Source organism: Zalophus californianus, chromosome 14 (assembly GCF_009762305.2).
Source record: "Zalophus californianus isolate mZalCal1 chromosome 14, mZalCal1.pri.v2, whole genome shotgun sequence".
Taxonomy (NCBI): Eukaryota; Metazoa; Chordata; class Mammalia; order Carnivora; family Otariidae; genus Zalophus; species Zalophus californianus.
In genome coordinates, this window is record NC_045608.1 from 14567770 (window position 1) to 14583803 (window position 16034).

The following is a 16034-nucleotide window of genomic DNA, read 5'->3' on the forward strand; positions in this document are numbered from 1 at the left end:
GCTTTTGCGCGCGAACTCTAAGTGCCTGGGTCCGGGGTCGGCGCGCGGCTAGTGGCTGTGCGGGTGCCCGGGGGCCGCGACGACGCCAGCGGACCCGCACACCTTTATCACCCCGCCATGGAGACCTCAGCGCAGCAGGAGCAGCAGCAGCCCGCGGCGGCCAAGATCAGAAACCTGCCCTGGTAGGAGGAGGCCCGGCTGCCGCAGGAAAGGGGATTGGTGGCCGGGGTGGGCCAGCGGCCGGGCCGCAGCCCGCCGCACCTCTCCCCACCGCCCCCGACCTGCGGCCCGGACCGAGCCCCAGAATTTCGCCTTGACATCCCCAGCTCCCCAGTCCCCTCCGTTCTTCTAGGACTTTTGCCAGGCCTTCCCGCTGCCCTCCTCCCACCGCCGCCATTCGTTTTACGCACCGCACCCGGTGCGTAACAGCCCAGGGGTTAGATCCCGCGTCTTCTGACTTCGCATCGGCCTTCGTGCCAAAATGCTCTCTACTCTTGCCGGAATCTTCAGTGCAATTATGGCTCAAATTCTAAACTGAAATAATAATGATGATAATAACGCTCCCCAGTTAAGTTGTATTTAAGTGGCTTCCTACTAGATTAGCAAGGACCCTGCTAGATGTTTCATCTTTACAAAGAGCCTGGGTAGTTATTATTCCAGTTGTAAAACCAGAGAGTTAAAGGACTTGCCTAAGGTCCGGAGCTAGGAAATAGGTTGGGATTGGAACCCAGGTGGTTGGGATTGGAACCCAGGTGAATTCAGAGCTTGCACTCATAACCACCCTACTTCCACGGCTGCATCTGAATGATGTTTTAGGAACTGAAGGGATTCGGCTTGATTTCTTCAGAAAGGTCCAAGTTGGTCTTGGCTAATAAGGAGTTCAGTTTGTTTTTATCGTGGAAAAAAACACATAACATGCAGTTTACAATTGTAAACCTTGTAAAGTGTGTAATTCCGTGACTTTAAGTACATTGAGAATGTTGTGCTACCATGTCACTGTCTAGTTCACATTTTTTTCTTTTTACCCCAAATGGAAACTCCATACCCATTGGCAATTACTCCTCATCCCCACCTCCCCTTCCTCTGAAATTTGCCTATTGTGGATATTCATATAAATAGAATCAGTATGTGGCCTTTTGTGACTGGGGGCTTTCATAGGATCATGTTTTCAGGGTTCATCCATGTTGTAGCAGGTGTGGGTGCTTCATTCCGTTTTATGGGTGAATAATATTCCATTATATGGATAGACCACCATTTATTTATCCATTCATCTTCTGATGTATATTTGGGTACAAGTTCAATTTTTTTTTAAAGATTTTTTATTTGAGAAAGAGAGAGCAAGCATGAGGGGGGGCGGTGTGCAGAGGGAGAGAAGCAGACTCCCTGCTGAGCAGGGAGCCCAACGCAGGGCGAAATCCCAGTACCCTGAGATCAGGAACTGAGCCAAAGGCAGATGTTTAACCGACTGAGCCACCCAGGTGCCCCAAAGAGTTCAGTTTTTAATTTACTTTCAAATAGTAGGTGCCCATCCAGGTTGAGATTATTTATAGGCAGACAGCTGGAAAGGTGAAATTAGAGCAGTGCTATTGGCATTTTGGCCTAGATACTTGGTGGGGGCGGGCATGGTGGCTGTCCTGCGCATCGTAGGATGTTTAGTGACAGCGCTGGTTCCTATTCACTGGAGGACTGTAGCACCCTCCACCCAATTGTGACAACTGAAAATGTCTCCAGGTATCACCGAGTGTTTCCTGAAGGACAAAATTGCCCCTGGTTGAGAACCAGTGGTCTGTATTAAAAGTTAAAGGATTTTATTTCTCTTCCTCTTTTCATTAGGATATGAAAGGATTCTTTTGCACATGACAGCATGTTCTTGCATTTGTATATATTGTAATCCATGCTAAATTGTATTTCAGGGTTGAAAAATACCGGCCACAGACACTGAATGATCTGATTTCTCATCAGGACATTTTGAGTACCAGTAAGCATCCATGTGTCAGTTGCTGTCATTCTAGTTGGAGGACCTGTATAATTTCTTGGTGATGTCTCTGCCGAGTAATAACCTTGAAGTATCTGACTGAGCTTTATGGAATGTTGCCGTAAGAGCTGAGTCCTTCAGATTTTTCATTCCTGCATCTACCTCTGATTTGAACGTAGTGTTGAAGTGCATTCAAGCCAACGCAAGGGCCCACGGTGAATGAGGCAACCCTCGGAAACTGATGGGGTCTCTCTTTCTTCCCAACCCTCAGTTCAGAAATTTATTAGTGAAGACCGCCTGCCCCACCTGCTTCTCTATGGTCCCCCGGGGACGGGAAAGACCTCCACCATCCTAGCCTGTGCGAAACAGCTATACAAAGATAAGGAATTTGGCTCCATGGTCTTGGAGGTAAATAAGAGGATTCTTCTTACTCTGCAAAGAACTCGAGTCTCTTAGTTCTCTTAGATTTGTCTTACTTTACAAGTAAGTTGCTGTGCTAGAGGTGGGGAAAGGAACAGACATAAAATATTTCAAGTGGCTTTTATCTAGAATTGACATTTGGGTCTGGATTGGCATTAGCTAGAGGGCAGTGGTCGGGCTAGATATTTTTCTTTGCCTTTGCCAACTTACACGCCAACATTCACGGGTCACTCAGTGAGTGGTCACTCGGTGGCTTGCTGTCTCCCATGTGCCTCTCCAGATTTCTTCTCCATGTGGCTCCCCCCGTTCTTGCCCTGGAAGGCTGAGCTGTACTGACTACAGACTGCCTTGTGCTTTGGCTCCCCCTGGTTAGGTTTGGCCAGTAGGGGCCCTGGCAGGAGGCGGGGGAAGGAGAATGATGCCTGGTTCTGTATTGGGGGTCACCACAGGCTGACAGCATCCCCACCTGCAGGGCAAACCCCACAGCCTTCTCCAGGTGCCAACACCACCCCCCCCAACTTACCTCTTAAGACTTGGGGTTGGTAATGGGCCCCAGCAGTTGCAGAGGTATTGCATAGCTCTTGGGGTTTCCCCACACCCCACCGTTTAAAATGTCTCTTCATGTAATTCTCTTCAAATCACTGAATTTGAGTATGCCATCTGTTTGCTCTGAGATTTGACTGATACCCTTAGATTACAAAATTTTAAATATTGTCTACTGCAAGAAAAAAAATGTAGCTTCTTTTTTTGTTATAGATCTTAGAACCTTGCTGCCACCAATGTTCTTACTTCAGTGTATTAAAGACTGTGTAACTTCTCGGTTGCTCTGGGTTGCAGTAGCTAAAATTAGCATGATTCTGTTCATGCCAGAGGTGCTGTTCACTGTGGCCAGGCCAATTAACTATTCTGCCAGAGTATGTAAGCAGTTGTCCTCGAAAGGGGGAGGAAACACAGTCATTTGCCTTTCAGAATGGAATGGAATGGTGTAGCGAGTTGTGGGTTTTAAATACAGTTGTGATCTTGGCTTTTTAATAGTGTTTATCTCTTAGGTGTCATTAGACCTAGAGACCTAGCTTGCCAAGCTGGATTGATGGAAATCACCAACATATTTCTAATTTACTCTGGCTTCTCTCTTCCACACTTAGCTGAATGCTTCAGACGACCGAGGAATAGATATCGTTCGGGGACCAATCCTGAGCTTTGCTAGCACAAGGACAATATTTAAGTAAGAATTATTGGCATAATTTCTCTCCCTAGAGATTCTGATCGGTGACATGAGAGAGCTTAATTTTTTTAATCCTCCCCTTTGCTAGTCTGTAAAGGTAAAAAATGACGTTGTCAAAAGTAGCCACCAAAAAGAGGTAAAGTACAAGGATGCTAGTACGAGATAATGTAAATATCAAAATAAAACACGAAGTCTATATTAGCAAGTTCTTTGGGAAGCATTAACTTCATTTCATTAGTTACCCGAAGACTGAGGACATCCTAAGACCTGATGAGCTAGTTTGAATTTAAACAAAAATGAATTGAGATCGGGATGGACAAGGGGGATGGTGGTAGACAAAGGAAAGGATGTTAAGACAGGCATGAGTGAAGGGCGAAGGTGGCGGAAGAAAGCAACGCCACGCCCCGAGTAACAGGACACCGAGTGTGCGCGGAAGAAAGGCAGACGTGCCAGAGGAAACAATGCAACAAAAATACCCAAGTCAGACCTCAGTTCCTTTCAGAGTGGAGAGTGACGGGCATGTCCTCTGTGTGACCACAGATGTCTGCTTCGCACAGAGGTCAAGGAGGAATGGACTCGCTGAGGCAGGGCCTTGTGGCACAATTGTACGTGTAGGTTTGGGCCTGGAAGTGGGGGCGAGATTGAAGAAATCTTCAGATGGTACCATTTGTTTTCCTAGGAAAGGCTTCAAGCTGGTGATCCTGGATGAAGCTGACGCCATGACCCAAGACGCCCAGAACGCTTTGCGGAGAGGTAAGAAGAGCCCCCAGGGATAATGTGTTGGCTCAGGAGTGCCTTCGAAAGGGAAGTAGGAGCTTTGGACATGAGACACGTCTTGGCTTGTTGACCATTTTCATCTTCCGGCCCAGAGAAACGTGCTGACCTTTCTCTGTGTGTAGCCAACCTGACGATCTAGACCGAAGATGTCTGTACTGGGGGTCTCCCCTTTCAGCAGCTTAAAGATAGAGCCCTGGTGGGACTTTTAATTCTGACCAGACCCTGGTGTCCCATCCTCCTCTCCCACGGGGTTCAATTTGGGCTTGGGAATTTGTATTCTTAGAAAGGCGGGGAAGGGGCGCCTGGGTGGCTCAGTCGGTTAAGCGACTGCCTTCAGCTCAGGTCATGATCCTGGAGTCCCGGGATCGAGTCCCACATCAGGCTCCCTGCTCGGCAGGGAGTCTGCTTCTCCCTCTGACCCTCTTCCCCCTCGTGCTCTCTCTCATTCTCTCTCTCTCAAATAAATAAATAAAATCTTAAAAAAAAAAAAAAAGAAAAAAAAAAGAAAGGCGGGGAGGTATGGAAAGTCTGTCTTCCCTAAACTGCTGGGTAGACTTTTCTGCTCTCGGTACCCTGAGACAGACAGTACCCGGGAAAATAATACTGGAAACGTAGTCGCACTCAGAAAGCTGACATGACTCCTCTATTTGCCAAGGGGCTGACCTGGCAGGGAAGGAGAGCATCGTGTGAGTTGTCTATCTTAAGGGCCCTGGTGCAGTGGGTTTCCTTGAAGGGACACTGGTAATCTCTCGCATTAAGATCCTGCAGTAATCAGCTAGGAGAGAGGAGCGGCCTTGTGGAGTCTGGGGAGAAGCAGTGGGTTTAAGAGGAGGAGGAGGGCAGTTAAGGGTGTCTTCTGATCTTAAAAGCTTTGGCAGCCTTTCTTCAACATTTGCTCTGCACAGTGACTGTCAGTGTGGGCAGGTCCCCCCTGCCAGAACATTGGGTAACTACAGAATGCACCTGGTGTTTCCTAAGCTTTCTGAATTCGAGTTAGCACTCTGTGGAATGCCCTAAGGCCTCGAGACAGAGTCCACTGGGAAGTCCGCAACAAGCCGTCCCCCTCCCCCGCCATTAGAAGGTGGGGCATCATCAACCTGCCAAGTGGGAGTTTTATGCAAAAGGACAGGAATGTGGCAAGAACGCCAGAATCATGGCACATCAGAAGGAAGGGAAGCATTTTCTAAAATCCCATCGAGGTGGCGTGTCCATCAGCTTTGGGGAGGAGCGCGGCTGGCTTCCAGTCCCGGCCACCCCGGCCGCAGCCCCTCGCTCCCGGAGCGCTCCAGCCTGTGGATGGCTTCGGCTCGTGCACGAGAGCTCGGAAGAGTGTGGGGCCTCCAGGGCTCTGGAAGGCTCAGAACGGACGGGAGCTGGTTTTCTTTTCCCCTTGCCAGTGATTGAGAAATTCACTGAAAATACCAGATTCTGCCTCATCTGTAACTACCTGTCAAAGATCATTCCCGCCCTGCAGTCCCGGTGTACAAGGTTCCGATTCGGCCCCCTGACTCCCGAACTCATGGTCCCCCGCCTGGAACGCGTCACAGAAGAAGAGAAGTAAGTACAAAGGAAAGCAGGAAAGCCCAGGGCCTTGGGGACCGGGGGGTGTGGGCAGGGCCCGGGGCCGGCTGGCGGGTCTGCAGTCGAAGGTGATAAGGCGTGTAAAGAGCTCAGGCGGGTGCCTGGCCAAGTCAGCGTCGGGGTCTGCGAGCTGCTGTCCTCCCTGGTGTCTCATGGACAGCCTTCGTAAAAGGCACTTGGTTCCTCTCTCGATTCCACCCTCCTCCCCCGGAAGCCGTCCTGACTTCCTCCTCCTCTTCTTTGGTCATTGGCAATGGCGTGCTGCCAGAGTCTCTTCTGCCAAGATGCCTCCAGCCTTTCAGGACTAGAAGGGAAGGTACTGAGACATTACCTTCTGTACCGTCAGTTGCCAGGCCCGTAGCCAGCCCAAGTCGCTGCTTTGTGAAAGGGGCTGGTCTGCCTCCGTGACCTCAGGTCTCACCACGCACTTGCCTCTTGGAGAACAGAATCCAAAGTCCGTTGCTCAACACAGCAATGCGTGGGCCTCTTTCCCGACTTGGGAGTGGGCGGTGACTGCTAACGTGAAGCCCACGGCCCCAGAGACCAGAGGGAATTCGAGAGCCCACCATAGATCGGGAGAGTACTGTTAACTCCGTCCTTCCCTTTCGTTATTTCAAAGCCTTAGTCGTCCCCAGGGTGAACGCTCGTGCCCTCTCGGGGCCTCTGACCTCCTTCTGTCTCTTTCCTTTCAGAGTGGACCTAAGTGAGGACGGGATGAAAGCCCTCGTGACCCTTTCCAGCGGAGACATGCGAAGGGCTCTGAACATTCTGCAGGTACGGTGCCACTGCAGCAGGTCTCGAGCCGCTGCTTCGGAAGAGGTTTTCAGGGAAGACAGAAGCAGCGCACAGCCAACCTATTAAGTTCAGAAATTGAGAAACTGGTAAGATCTCGATCTCCCCGTTTACCGACGACTTCCCCCCACCTCGGGGTTTCGAGGAACTGGGAGAGTAACGTGCTGCAGACCAGGGAAAGCTAGGGAAGGGTTCTGGAGCCGGAACAGCCGCAGAGCTGCCTCCGCTTCCTCCTCACCCGCCTGCAGCGTGGTGGCCGCTGTGACAGCCACGACTCTCCCCCTCCTGCGCAGAGCACCAATATGGCCTTCGGGAAGGTGACGGAGGAGACGGTCTACACCTGCACCGGGCACCCCCTCAAGTCCGACATTGCCAACATTCTGGACTGGATGTTGAATCAAGACTTCACCACAGCCTACAGAAGTATCCTTCTTCGGGGGCTGCTGACAGTGCGGGACGTACGTGAGGCCCGAGCTTGTCCCAGCAGTCCAGGCTGCAGCCGGCGTCTACACCCTGCTGGCCAAAGACGGTTGGCTGCTCGTGGGTCTGGGCCGCTTGCTGTGGAAACACGGGGTCTCTGGGTGGAGCGGGTCCTCGTCTTTAATGCCCTAAAGTTCTTCCTGAAGGACTCTGACGTGGGTACAGCTTGAGGCCGCCTTGCTCGCGGATGAGAGCAGCAGTTAGACCTTGGGGTTGGGGGCGGCCGGTGTGATCATTCTCGAGTGGCCAACGTTACTCGTGTTTTGCTGTGAAGTTCAAAGCCAGGGGCGGTGACAGGAGGCCTTCTGGGGGACGCCTTCAGCTCTGCCCTCTACTAGGCAGAGACAGTTCTATCGGAAAGCCCTTGTGGAAGATGCAAACCTAGGAGAGGCAAGAATCGGGGCCCACGTGGCGCAGCTGGATTGAGAGCAACTGCCACAGTGGGGTTAGAAGCCCTCCTTCCAGAAGTCACCCCCACTGGAGTTGGGATTCAAAATTCTGTGCAGCGCGTTTGTCCGAGAAGCTGGCCCTTTGCCTTAACTGTTCCTCTCTAGATATTATGGAGTTGAAAACCCTGAAGGGGTTGGCGCTACAGGACATGCTGACAGAGATACACTTGTTCGTGCACAGGGGTAACTCACGGTCCTCCCTAGTGGAGAAGCTGCGGGAGGAGGGGAGCGGGGCGCTTAAGGGCGGGAGCGAGGGAACGTGAGGCTTCGCTTTCGAAGCAGAGAGACGCGAGCGAAGTATAAACCGGGCCCGCAGTTTTAGTTTTCTCTTGTTGCTATTTACAGCTTTGTTCCAAAATGACCCTTGACCTCTGAACCTCCTGGGGAAGCAGCTCCGGAGGGCTAACTGCATCTCCTCCGAGGGTTTTTATTTTACAGGAGTAAATAGTATGTTTTAATCCACGTTTCTAAGGGTATTTTCCCCCAAAAGGAGAGAAAGAGGAGGAACGTCTATCCACGGGGTAAAGCAGAGCAGTCTTAACTAAACCACCTGAAGTGCCACACTCGGCCGTATCTTCTGTACAGAGACCTGGTTCTCAACCTTGGCAGCACGTAGGCGTCACCCCAAACCCATTCACTCGGCCTCTGGGGGGACCTGGGCATCAGGATTTTCTCAGGCTCTTCGGGTGACCTGCTGCTCAGCCTCCTCAGAGCAGCTGTCCCCCTACAATAGCCAACTGCAGACAGTCGGGTCCGGGAATGTTCTGCCTGTGCCTTGCGGGCCCTCCCCTGGGCCAACTGGCGTTAACTGCGGCCCACAAGCGTGGTCGGCTTGAGCCCAGCTCTGCCCTTTGTGGAAAATGAACATGAATAGAGATTTAAAGATCAGTAGATTTGTTTTTAAAAATCGGGACAGCTTGTGGGAACTTGGCTTTCTAGTTCACTCCTAGAGCTGCCCCGTTGCTAAAGCAATGTTGGTGCCTCTTCCGGGGTCTTGTGATCGCTTTGGAATCTGCTCACAAGATGGATAAAAAAAACTGAACTCATCCAGTGTTCACTTCCTTAGAGGTGTGGCAGCCAGTGACCTGAGGCCTCCAGACAAGTATAGTGTCCTCTGACGTTTAAGCTCATAATTGTCGTGGGATTTTTTTTTTTTTTTTAGTAGTAGGGAGGGGCAGACCCTCATTCATTTGATTTTGTTTCTCCCCACAGTTGACTTTCCATCTTCAGTTCGAGTGCATTTATTGACCAAAATGGCAGACATAGAGTGAGTACTTCCCAATTTTGATTCCTTTCTTTTACCCTGTTGTGCATTTTTTCTTTCTACCTGCTTGGTTCCAACTTTCTTGTCTACCTCATTCCTACATGGCACAGTTTGATTTTTGGTGGGATCACTGATTTGCTTGTTTAAAGAATCGGCTCAGTAACAGACTGGGAGATAAAGCCCTCTCCTTACACCTCAAAGGCTTGGTCCACATTGGTTCTAGAAGTGCCATTATCTGGAAGGCCTGCTTCAGTTCCGACATCTAGGTCATTTGGGGACAACCAGCTATCCAGCTGTTCTTAAAGCATTTTGGCGTAGCAAAGCATATTGGGGGGCAAAGTAAACAGAAACTCAGTTTTCCACTTTCCCTGGTTCCATAAACAGTTATTAGCCCCCATTGAAGCTGGCAGCTATCATTTAGGTGGACGGAAGCATTGGGTTCTAAATAGACGCCAACACGGGACCAACTCTGATTTGCTCTCACTGGCTTTCACACTCACACACGAGGTCACTTCTCCCTACGTGATGCATGTCATGATTTTGCTTTCACTGGCTGGGCACTGGGAAGGTGGCAAGATGAACCACCAGTGTCCTGCTTTACTAACTGGACCACAGAACCACAGTCCACCATTCTCAAGTGAATTAAGAGGAAGGAAATCTTCTCTCAGTACCTTTTGTGAGTGAAGAAATAAATCCTTATCACTTAAATTCTGCATACGTCTAGATAGCACGAACTTCAGAACACTGCCATTGATAATTTTTTTAATTTAGTTTTTCCTTACCAGCTTGAGTGGAATTTATAAGTGAGTGTTCAGGGCAGAGAGGAGGATGTCACGGGACACGCTGAAGATTACCGTCCGGGGTCGAGTGTGATTACCTGCTTCCCTCCTTCGGCACACCGTCCCTGCCTTTGCTCTCTCTCGTCCCCTCGTCAAAAGGCAGCTGTCCCATGATACTCTCTGTTCTTACCTTTCGTTTGACTTCTTTTAGGTACAGACTCTCTGTTGGCACCAACGAGAAGATTCAGCTGAGTTCCCTCATTGCTGCTTTCCAGGTCACCAGGGACCTGATTGTCACAGAGGCCTAAATGCTGAGCCTGTTTGCTGCGATTCGCAGGCCCCACGGTGACTGGACAACAGGGGACTGAGTTACAGCTGGGGACTGAAGCCCTGATCACCCCAGGCTTTGGAAAACCCTGTTCCAGGCCTGGGTGGGCAAACGTTTAAAAAGTACCGCGTTTGTGGCTGTTTGGAGCAGGTACAAAACAGTTTTAATGCCCAGCTCTCTTTCTGCTGCCCACTTGTGTCTTAGGGCGGAAAAGAAAGCGCAAGAAGATTTTTTTTTCTTTTAGCCTTAAGGCTTTTATCGTTCAGTTGCTTGGATGGCAGGAAATTGGCCTGCCCCACTTTGGTCTAGAACCAAATCTTCCCAATCTCCCATGGTGCCAGTGTTTTCTAACTCAAGGTAACAGAACAGCTCCACAACTAAGTGCATAAACCTAATTTGCGGCATGGTCTCTGGATCTGCTTTAAATAGGTGTCAATGAAAAAAAAAATAGGTGTGCGTCGACTTCTGGCCCAAACTATTGTACTCCTATAAATGGGCTCAGTTAATTGTCTTACTTTAAAAACATCTTTTTATTTCTCCCCTACTAGCAGGTTCCTAATTGTGGTGAGACAGCAAAGCGTCATTTTACGCCCGCGGGGGGGGGGGCAAGGCCGCGTAGTACTCCCTTGTTAACGCAGGCCGGGCAGACGAGCACGGGCCAGGCTCGGCACCGGCACATGCGGGAAAGACAGGGCCCTGTAGACAGAGTAGCAGTTTCTTTCACAGCGAACAGGCTGCCTTTATGAGTGTTCTTCTCCGTAAAAATAAAGCAGCTTGCACGTTGGCTGTTATGAGCTACTCTTTCCTTCACCTGTTAGAAAGATGCTGACTTACCTTGCATTTATATGAAAAAGCCTTCCCCCTCTCTGATTATCACAGAACAAGCTTACTTCGGAGGCTGCTCTATAAAGTTGTCAGCTTCTCAGACTATCAAAAGGGAGAGGTTGGTTATTTGCCTCATCCCCATACACCTCGCTCCCCGAGAACCCCGAGCAAAGAGCAAAGTTTGAAGCTAATGGCCAGGCGGGGGCCTTGGGGAAGCCACCCAGAACCTCTCAGGCTGGGCTGGGATGCCTCAAGATGACCACAAAGTATAAAATTGGCCCAAGCCGTTCCCCGCTGTCCTGCTCTACTCACTTGTTTTAAAAGGTGGTATTTTTTTTTTCTTAGTGGAAAAAATGAAACTGAGCCGAAAGCTTTTTAACTTTTCCTTCAATGAAAGCCTCTCATCTTGAAAAGAAATGTTTTTCTTCAGCAACAAAGGTGGTAGAGGAGACTCTTGTACTTTTGCAACAAGTTTTATCACGTTAACACTGGCCTCCACAAAGCACCTAGTAAGAAAGCCAAAGGATAAGATGTTGCATTTCTTTTAAAATAATTTAAAATATATTAAATTTTCCAAAGGCAGATTTCATTGGAATGAGGTGTCTTGATCAGAGAACTACACGCCACTGAAGGAGAACAGTACTTTCAAGGAGCTAGTTTTGGTAAGGGGTAGAGGTGAACTGGGCTGGTTCGTCCGATGAGGCAAAGCAGCGAAGTCAGACCTTGTATATGACAATCAGCCAAAGCGGAGACAACACCAATTCCCTAAACAACGAAGAAGAGACATCTTCACAACTGTTCGACTTAAGAACTATAGTTTTTAGATACCAGGGAGGAAAACACAGTTGTACCTTAACATCTGTTGAGAAAATACAAATAAATAGGCTGCAAACAGCAAACCACTGACAAGTCAGCCGCCGTTTGGACAGTCATGCAGTTGAGGAATACATCCCCGTGTACCCAGACACACACATTTGTCATCTCCGGCACATGCACACCGATTAAAAAAAAAAAAAAAAAGCCGTTTCTAGTGTATCAGTCAGGAGCACACCTCTGAGTGCCCTGTAATCTAGCTCCGACCTCCCAGCAGACGGCTCCATGAACACTCGGTCCTGCTGGTCAGAGGGGAGCTTGTGGAAGGCAAGCACTTGCCAACAGCAAAGCCACTCTTGACACAGCAGGAGAGAACTTTTTAAACAACGTCACCACTGCATCTGAAACATGACAATGACAAGTACTAGGCACAAGCCAACACTTGCCCACTTGCCGGTCGAGGGAATAACCTGCCCCAGCAGAGAGGCTCTCGAGGCCTGGTCACTCTGCTTATCAAATCATTAGTCACTGCACTCTGAATTGGAAGGACTTTAGAAAGTGTTCGACGTTGCCGTTTCTTAGTGGGCTGAGGATTTCAGGTAAGGCTCTGCCGCCACGGAGCTGCGAGCCCTTCTATGACTGACTGCCACAGGTCACGCAGAAACACCTGGATGACCAGTCCACCGGCATCTGCTTTTGCTACACTCTGTTCACTGTCTCAAAGAGAAATTCTATTTCAATCCAAGACCAGCTGTTTGGCCCATTGCTCCCAGCTACTCCTCTGCCAGGAAGTCTGTTCCTGCTACAAGCAAACGAGACTATGGCGCGTAGCTTAAAAAGTCCTGTATGTGAGGAACTCTTTCATTTTCTTGGGGATTGGCAGTGCTAGCACTTGGTAGGTGGTCAGGAAACTTCGAAGGGCTTTCCGGCATAAGTGCTTCAGTGAGGACAGGACCCGAGGAGCTGTCCAGAACTGGACGTGGCCATCCCTTGTCCTGAAACGGAACAGAAACGGACGCTTTAGGAGAGACCTTGGAAACACACATTTTCACGGTGAGGGGTATAATGTTTCGACTCTTGACTTGCGTTAGCAGGAGACACCGGGGGAGTGCAATGCAACCCTGATGGTTGAAATGGATGTAAAGGCTATGATGCTGAATAATTAAGGGATCAGAAGAACTCAAGACACTTTTGATACCAAAGTGCTATCCGTGAGCTTGGCCCCTTCCGAATCACACCGTGAGTTCCAATGCGGCAGAGGGAAGAGTGCCGCCTCCTGAATTATACATGTTCCCTGCATGGTGGTTTCTGCCCTAAGTGGTTTCTCAGAAATTCTGCATCATCCCGACTTAGGCCTCCTTGTGGACGTGGCCCATTAAGTGGCATGAATCAGAGCTGTTTAATTACTCTCAGATTAAATATTAAGAGTAAATGATAACCTGTACTGGCAGAACAGAATATTAGAATTTTGTGTCCTCTTAGATTTCCTTTAAAGGCTTCATCATAGGCAAGAACATTCTAGATGCTTGCTCTCCTTAAAAAGCTACGTGGTAACACTCAGCAGAAACCGCTCCCCATCTGTTCAGCTATCAGACACGTACCCTGTGGCAATAACTCCACCATGTGGAAAAAATGTGCAGCAAAGACCATTGGTCATAGGAGCAAATGCAATTGGAGTTTTCAGTTCCAGGGCCCAGATCCTGAGGAGTCTGGACGAGAGAGAAAAGAAACATTCGCACATTAGCAGACATGGGGCCAGCCCCAGAGGGGGATGCTACAGTGACTTGCGGGGACTTGCTCTGAGGCCACACACCGAGATGCCTCTGCATTACCTGTCATCTGCCACCGTGGCAAGGTACAAGCCTTCGGGAGAGAAGCACACAGATCTCAGGGAGCTAATGTGCACATCACTGTCGTCCATGGGGAGGTCAAGTTGGGTGTGGCTGAGGAGAAAGAAACAGGGCGGTCGGCCTGGGATGATGACCACCCTCCACCCTTCAGCTTCATTCCAACGCTGGGGCTATGATGGGCTCAAAGACCCATCCTTACCCCTTATCGAAAACCGTGGGATAAGCAGACGGGGGGGGGGGGGGGGGGGGGGGGCGGGGGGGAGCGCATTTCCTAAGTGTCTCGCGGAAGGGGCTGAAGGGTTACTCACACTCCCTGTGCTAATTTCCTTATGCAAAGTAGGTCAGCCCTCACTTCAATGCCACAGTACAAACTGAAAGTCTTTTTTCAGCTAAGATACATGATAATTATAGGACTACCTATTATTTGCCTCAGAAAACAACAGAGACAAAGAGAAAAAGACCCAAGTGTGTGAGAACATGAAAATTCATTTTGGAAATACCAGTTTCGGTAAGAGGATCGTTCTGAACTTGCTACTCTGGTTATTAGTAAATGGAAAGAAAGAGTCACTTTGAGGTTTCATTAACGCTGAATCCAGAGAAGTACACACAGCCTCCTACATCAGGAGCCTTGAAGGCACTCGGGTCTAAATTGAGAACGTAAGTGACAATGAAGTGCCACCGCATGCCACTGCCTCAGAAGGCCTGAACTCACCGTGCCTCTTACCCAGGCACCCCCCGCCCCGCCACCTCCCCCGCCCCCGACCCCATGCGGGCCATGCCTAACCCAAGGCAGCTTTCTCATCAGTCCCGCCCGCAACACGGTCCGAAGCAGGGACCCCGGCCTTACTGAAGTAACCTCAGCCTCTCTCCAGTATAGGGGTCCCACATGATCACGTTGGTGTCGTAAGAGGCCGTGACAAGCAAGGCGGAGTCGGGGGAGAAGTCACAAGAGACAACACTGCTTTGGTGGCCCTCTAGCTTCCGGATTAACGTGTAGGACCGCATGCTCCACAGGAACACCTGTGCAAAGGAACAGGTGCCCGGTTAGGGGCGGCAACAGTTTGCACAGCAAGCTGACACGGCAGTGCCAGGTGAAGCCAAGCTCTCCACTCCACGTCACAGAGGCTTAGGTGAAGCAACAGGTCTGAGTTCCTAAGGTGCAGACCAGCACACAAGTTCAAGGAGCCTAGTCTAACAGAATATACCCAGCCAAGTTCAGAAAGACTACCGGCTAAAGTGCATCCGTAGAGGCTTCTCGGTTCTGCTTCTGAGCCCTGTTTGCAAAATCACAGCGTGTGCTGATAAAGCACTATCTTGTCCTTTCAGTTAAAAGCAAAAATAGGGGTCAGAGGTGAGCTCGAGGGCTCCCAACAGAGCGGTGGCCCCTTGCCAAGCCATTTTACACCACGTGTTTACAGAGCAGTGGGAATGTGCCCCACAACTCTATGGACATCTGACACAGCTCATCACTTGAAATCTTTTTGAGAATCATGAAAAATGGGATTTTATTTTCTTCCCTTGAAGAAAACTTGCCGTCACGTAGTTCCAAACCCCAAATGAATGATTAACCACCTGGGCTGTGCCACACAGTGAACTCTTCACTCTCCTGGCTTAGTCACCACAAACAGCTCGATGCAGATGTAGAATCCGACAAACACACCGTTCCCAAATTATTCTTGGGTTTCTAATACTTTCTTAAATAACAGACAGGACTTCAAAACCAAGTTCAACAAACAACCATACATTCTGATTTGAAATGGAAATTCCCATTACACAGATTCAAGTTAAATTGCTCAAAGGAGGGAAATCGGGATCCATATAGGGGTTGCAACTTTTAAAATCTCAAGACTCCAAGGGGAAAAAATTTAAAAAGCACACCTTTGCCGTTTTGTAAAGGCAAACAGCCCTCCTCCAGTGATGAGGGCAATCCATGTCCTTCAACACCTCCTCTCTTGGTTTATTCAACGCGCGCAAAAGAGAGGCGACGACGTGCAGGAGGAGGGCCCGGCCCACGAGCATGCGTCCTACCGGGGCTGCTTTGCACCTGGGTTTGGAGGGGTTTTGGAGGCGCGGGCCTTACCTACCCTCTCCCACACCAGGCCCATTCAGGCCTCCCGGTCTCACCGCACACGGGCAACAGAGGAGGTAGCGCCCGACATCTGAGCCTTACCGACTTCTCCCCAGCGGCGGAGCACAGCATGCTGCAGTCGGGCGAGATGGAGCAGCAGTAAACCCACTGCAGGTGGCCCGAGAGCACCTGGATCTGTTTACCTGCACAGAGAGGGGGACAGGGTGAGCCGGTTCGCGGAAACACGCAGCCGGGGGCCCGAAGGACCGGGAGGCATGGCCGACCCATCTGGTGCCCTATTGCCTGAGCCCCAAAGCCCCTTCTTTTCAAGGCAGAGAAAGAAATATGCCAGGAGTTGTCATTTAAACACCTGACATCTATTTACACGAGAGTGTAATCCCCAAGGAG

At 50.0% G+C, this 16034-nt stretch overlaps 2 protein-coding genes across 3 annotated transcripts in view; one reads left to right on the forward strand and one right to left on the reverse strand.

The window, feature by feature from the left end:
- On the forward strand, positions 1 to 11915 carry RFC5 (replication factor C subunit 5). The gene is made up of 11 exons (XM_027575401.2): positions 1 to 182; positions 1914 to 1978; positions 2247 to 2383; positions 3541 to 3620; positions 4300 to 4373; positions 5795 to 5954; positions 6671 to 6752; positions 7064 to 7193; positions 7805 to 7882; positions 8912 to 8966; positions 9954 to 11915. The coding sequence occupies exons 1-11, from the start codon at positions 118 to 120 to the stop codon at positions 10048 to 10050; spliced, it is 1023 nt and encodes a 340-aa protein (XP_027431202.1). The 5' UTR covers positions 1 to 117; the 3' UTR covers positions 10051 to 11915.
- WSB2 (WD repeat and SOCS box containing 2) overlaps positions 11694 to 16034 on the reverse strand; it is an 18055-nt gene continuing 13714 nt past the window's right edge. For both annotated transcript variants that reach the window (XM_027575400.2, XM_027575399.1), the window contains exons 5-9: positions 15729 to 15829; positions 14406 to 14578; positions 13541 to 13651; positions 13310 to 13417; positions 11694 to 12703 (exon numbers count right to left, since the gene is read on the reverse strand). In XM_027575400.2, coding sequence (XP_027431201.1) covers positions 12541 to 12703; positions 13310 to 13417; positions 13541 to 13651; positions 14406 to 14578; positions 15729 to 15829 — 656 coding nt within the window. In that variant the 3' untranslated portion in view covers positions 11694 to 12540. The remainder of the gene's footprint in view (positions 12704 to 13309; positions 13418 to 13540; positions 13652 to 14405; positions 14579 to 15728; positions 15830 to 16034) is intronic.

Excerpts from the sequence above, each read along its gene's own strand:
- RFC5 (XM_027575401.2), top strand. The coding sequence starts at position 118 with ATGGAGACCTCAGCGCAGCAGGAGCAGCAGCAGCCCGCGGCGGCCAAG. Across the intron at positions 183-1,913 it reads AAGATCAGAAACCTGCCCTG|GGTTGAAAAATACCGGCCAC; the intron begins GTAGGAGGAGGC and ends ATTGTATTTCAG. Across the intron at positions 4,374-5,794 it reads CCAGAACGCTTTGCGGAGAG|TGATTGAGAAATTCACTGAA; the intron begins GTAAGAAGAGCC and ends TCCCCTTGCCAG.